This window comes from Nematolebias whitei, chromosome 9, assembly GCF_014905685.2.
Source record: "Nematolebias whitei isolate Nwh7 chromosome 9, NemWhi1, whole genome shotgun sequence".
NCBI lineage: Eukaryota > Metazoa > Chordata > Actinopteri > Cyprinodontiformes > Rivulidae > Nematolebias > Nematolebias whitei.
The window spans coordinates 27,182,729-27,187,850 of NC_056506.1; the positions used below are offsets into that span (position 1 = coordinate 27,182,729).

Consider the following 5,122-nt stretch of genomic DNA (forward strand, 5'->3'; position numbering starts at 1 on the left):
AAATATGAGTAATTACCTCAAACAGTCATGATGAATAAACTTGAAGGCCATTTATAGGACAGTTAAAGAACTCTTTAGTGTTTAAAAAGGAAGAGATGAATATTAGTCACAGAGGAAATGCAGAAGGAACATGTTTAAAGATCTGTAACTGCAGTCAATAAGTCATTTGGCATCATGGCAGTGTGTCAGGAGCTCAGTTTTAATGTGGATCATGGATACCTGGAGGGTCTGGTTCGAGGAATGAAAGCTGGGATTCTGACTGAAACTGACTATCAGAACCTGACCCAGTGTGACTCACTGGAGGGTAAGAACTGGGTCTATTGCTAAGCTTTGACAGTGCTTTAAATGTGCAGTTTTAGCCTTTAAGTTCTTGAGCAACAATGTGTGTGAGTGTTTTAGAAGTAGCTGCAGTGGAGTGCTGACTGGGATCATTTTATTTACACACTTTCTTCACCTGGAACTCATTTATCGAGAAGAACATCTGAAAGAACTTGTGCAAAATTTCCCTCTGTGGGTTAGAACGAAAAAAGTGCAGCTCAATAAAGATGAAGCCCAGTTACCATTTTTGAACATGACATTATATGTGACTGTGTTTCAGCTGTGCTTTGACTTTGTTTAGCATTAGAAAACCCCATGGCTTTATATAGCTTTCTAATTGAACTTATTCAGACAACAAAGGAGGGCTGATTTTAATACAGCGTGGAGAAGACAAAACAGCAGGCCTTTGTTTTGTTTTGCAAGAATGTGGATGGTCTTTGCAGAGTCTTGGTGAGATTTTCTGGTGCGTATGAAGAACACAGGCTATCTACTAGGCATGATAGCCTGTGTTAGGTTGTGGAGGGGTTTGAGCTTACACAAAACTTCTGAAGCTTGGTGGTTTATCATCACTCTGTACGGCTTCACTCTGGCCTGGTTTAGTTTTGGAGAGTTTAAAGTAAGTCTGGCATGCATTGTCCAATCCTACTTCTCATCTCACTACATCCGGTATCCAGGATCACACATCACACTCATTACATAGCTGAACCAATAAATGCCATGCCACATTTTACTTCTGATGCAAAAGCAAAAAGTACTTGTTCCCATCAGGGTCAGTCTTGCTGAACAAGGAAGGAAAAATGTTGTATTTGGTCAAGGTTCTGCTCAGAAAACTATTTCATCTGCATCCTCTAATGCTGCTGTTGGTTTGTCTCCTGAAACTGATGGTGAAAGCTCAGATAAATAGAAACTTTTCTTCAATTGTGGCAAGATAACCGAGCCCAGATATCGTATCCATGACAGCAGCATTTTTCTTGTGCAGCGTGATCGTCCTGGCACAGTCCAAAAGAGCTCAAAACCATGTAAGTTATACCAAAGTAAAGTGCAATCAATAAAGCAAAGAAAAAAAAATCAAAAACACATTATTTCAGTAAAACAAAAAATACAGACACAAAAATTAAAAGGATAAAACCAAACAATTCTAATTTAAAACAGTAAGCAGAACAGGAATAGTCAGGTTCTACTAGACTTCTGTGCCAAAGAAAAAATATATTTTTCAGATGATTTTTCAAATGATCAAAAGGTCTAAGCAGATGTTTTTAAATTAGTATTTATGCTTAAATATTCTGTGAGTGCATCTTTTACAGTTTGATGACAAGGAACAGGATGATGAGAACGAGGAAGTTCCACTCGAGCAGCTTCTGAAAGAGTCTGCCACTCAGTAGCGTGGAAATTTACAAGCAGCACACAAGAAAGAACATTTGTATACATTATATATAAAAAAATTGTATACAGTGCAATATATTTATAAAATTACACATTTGAGATTTTTTGCCTTTATTGTAAAGGTTGCAGACGACCCAAAATGTTGGCAGACCTCTGTCAAGAGGTTCTCCACTGGACAACCTGGAAAATTTCCTCATGACCACTCCTGTAAGGCCTGGCTCCAGGGTGGAGCCCCAGTAACCACGTCCGGGCAAGGGACATTGAGCTCCTTGGTAGATATTTTGCGCGCGCGGGGGTGTGTGTGTGTGTGTGTGTGTGTGTGTGTGTGTCCATAAGCGTCTTCAGAATCGCTCTTTGTCTGGCCTGTCTCCTAGCACCAGTTTGCCTTGGGAGACCTTACCAGGATCATTCAGATGCACAAACGCCTCCACCATGAAATGTAGCGATTCAAAGAGGAGTATGGTCTGAATGAGAATCTAACAAAGTTGAGTCAGGTCCTCTGGACGGATTATTTTTTGTTGAAACGTTTTGTCTTTATCCAAAAGACTTCTTCAGCCTGAGGAACCTCAGACCTGATTGTTACATTTATCTACCTGCATTATCGAGCATGCATCAGGACGGCTGAACGAGTTTTTATTTTTATTTTAGTAGTTGCCTCCAGAAATGTAGCTTGAAAATATTTTTAAAACAAAACATGGAGTCATACTTTGGGGCAGCACGGTGGCACAGTTGGTAGCACTGCTGCCTCCCTGCGAGTAGGTCACCTGTTCAAATCCTGGTCCGGGGTCCTTTCCTTTCTGGGTGGAGTTTGCATGTTCTCTCCGTGCATGTGTGGGTTTTCTCCGGGTACTCCGGTTTCCTCCCACAGGCCAAAAACATGCATGTTAGGCTGATTGGTAACTCTAAATTGTCCCTAGGTGTGAGTGAGAGAGTGAATGGTTGTCTCGTTTGTCTCTATGTGTCCCTGTGATGGACTGGAGACCTGTCCAGGGTGCACCCCGCCCCTCGCACAGTGACTGCTGGACATGGGTACCGGTGACCCCCGTGACCCAAAATGGAAGAAGCAGGTAAAAGATAATGGATGGATGATGGAGTCACACTTTGAATTTATGCTCACATAGTTTCACAGTTTAACACATCAGTACTCCTAACATTTCATGCATAAATCAGCTTGGTCTTAAACCAGTTTTACACTTAATTTAGCTCTTTACGTAACTTACAGAGTTTCATAATAAACTAAATACATTTTATTTCCTAACCTCAGATTTTAGGAACAGTGGATTAGTGTTACCATGGTAACCTGCAGCAAAAGCCAGAAAAGATAGTAAACTCAGTAAACAGTATGAGTGTACACATCCAAATATGATACAGTATTATAACAAGTCTCTTAGGTATGTGTACCACATGAGAATCAAAAGGATTTTCTTACTTTGTCCATTGGCCGAATATTTCATATTAATGGCTACATGTAAAAATAATTATACCTCAAACTCAGCACGCATGTGTTTGTCAAGAAACGCGTGCATTGTCAAGAAAATCCCAAAGTAGTCATCAGTACAGACTAATAGATTACATAAAATATTTATATAAAATATTTGAGTACAGAGGATGCAGAGTGAGATGGAGGATGACTCGCTGTAGAGACCGGGAAAAGCAGAAAGAAAAAAAATTACATAAAATGTTTGAGCCCAGTATTGTCTAAAGACGAGAAGAATTCCTCAGTTTGAAAATAAATCAAACTAGTAAATCAGAAATCTTTCTTTAATGAGGTCATTGTGCCCGCACCCCACTTTTTTTAGTTGTGCTGGTTTTTCTGCTTATTTAAAACAAGATAATTTCTCACCTTAAACAGTTGCTGAAAGAGTTGCTCATAGCATTACATGAAATCCAAAAGCATTGATGAGTTTCTGCATTTATGGTACTCAGATTTTCATAAAAAAACAATTTAGAGCAGTTCTGCTGAAGTAAAGTTAAGTTTGCCTCACCTCGTTCACACAAACTTAAACTGCAGGGTTATTTTCATAACTCAATCCCTGGGTTGAAGATGTTAATCCATAGGTTGGGTTGGTTTGACCAAATATTCTGTCAGAAAGTTGGACCCAGTGGTTGAGTTGGAGAGGAGTCATAATTTTCTATTCAAGTTCACAATTTTAAGGCAGGAGTTGTTCAGACTGAGCCAGACCAGACCTCTGGCTAGGGATGCAAAGCTAAGATGGTGAAAACAACTTGTAGGAAGATGTTTAACCTGTCTGGCTTTGTAAATAACTTTAGCTTGCATTAAACAGTGCATATTTCTTTAAAGGGAGTTAGTTGTTGCTAGCTTGCTGCTGCTGCCAATAGCAATTAGCACAAGCTAGCTTTCAAACGCAGCTTTTGTGGAGCCCTAATTCAACAAATATGTCATTTTAACCCAGTTCATGTGTAAAAACTGAACCCAGGGTTGGCTTGGTCCAAATTTGACAGGGTTAAACTTAACCATTCTGTCATGAGCGAGTTTTGGATTCAATATAAGCCAGACACAGAAGTGCAAAAACAGTTTTTATTATAAGCTGCTGGATGGAGGAGTCAGGGTCCAGGCAGGAGTAGTCCAGTCTTAAAGACAGAGAGGTTAGTGACTTTGGCGAGGACATGGAGGTTCTGTGGGTTACTGCAAAAGTCACTAACCTTCTCAGTCTGTAATGTGGCAGCTGCTGTTGTTGTGCTGGTGCCGGTGACATCACTTGTGCAAAGTGAGCTGCAGCAGTGGAGCAGGTTGAAGCTGTTTGTGGTCCGTGAGGGGCAAATCCAAATTCAGGGTCTGACAAATGTAGCAGGGGTCATGCACAGGAAAGCTGAGAGCCGAAGCCAGAGCCAAATTGTGATCTGTGAGGTGAAGTCGTAGAAGGAGGAAGGCAGGGTCGATATTGTGGTCAGAGTGAGGAATCCAAATCCAAAGAGGGGCAGGCAAGGCGAGGAAACCGTGGTACAGGCGAGGGGTCAAGGCAAGGCAAGGGTACAAGGCTATGGCATGAAACAGAAACTATGATGGCTTCAAAATCAGGGACCATGGAAGGTCTAATAATTCAGCAACAAGAAAGTGAATGACTAAAGCTTAAATAGTGCAGATAACAGATGCGTGGAACCAGGCTGATTGCTTTGGAGGAGCAAGGGAGGCGTTGCATGGGGCGACAGGAGCAGTCTTGAGCTGAGAGATGGGTGATAGGCAAAACAAAGCAGGGAAACAGAAATTATGGCAGGAGGGGGCAGGTGACATGGGCAGGAGAACACAGAGCATGAAGGCAGGAGTGTGGCAGGATGTGCAGAAACGTGGCATGAGGAGCAGATGTGAGCAGATGGGGGGTCAGCGGGGGCTGCTGACAATCACACATTCAGTTGTTTTTCATCCATCCATCCATCCATCCATCCATCCATCCATCCATCC

At 41.6% G+C, this 5,122-nt stretch overlaps 1 protein-coding gene across 1 annotated transcript in view; it reads left to right on the top strand.

Annotated features, from left to right (window-relative positions):
* The first annotated feature begins 174 nt into the window (after positions 1-174).
* Positions 175-5,122, top strand: part of LOC119414188 (V-type proton ATPase subunit d 1-like) — a 20,829-nt gene continuing 15,881 nt past the window's right edge. The window contains exon 1 of the mRNA XM_037681287.1: positions 175-304. Coding sequence (XP_037537215.1) covers positions 175-304 — 130 coding nt within the window. The remainder of the gene's footprint in view (positions 305-5,122) is intronic.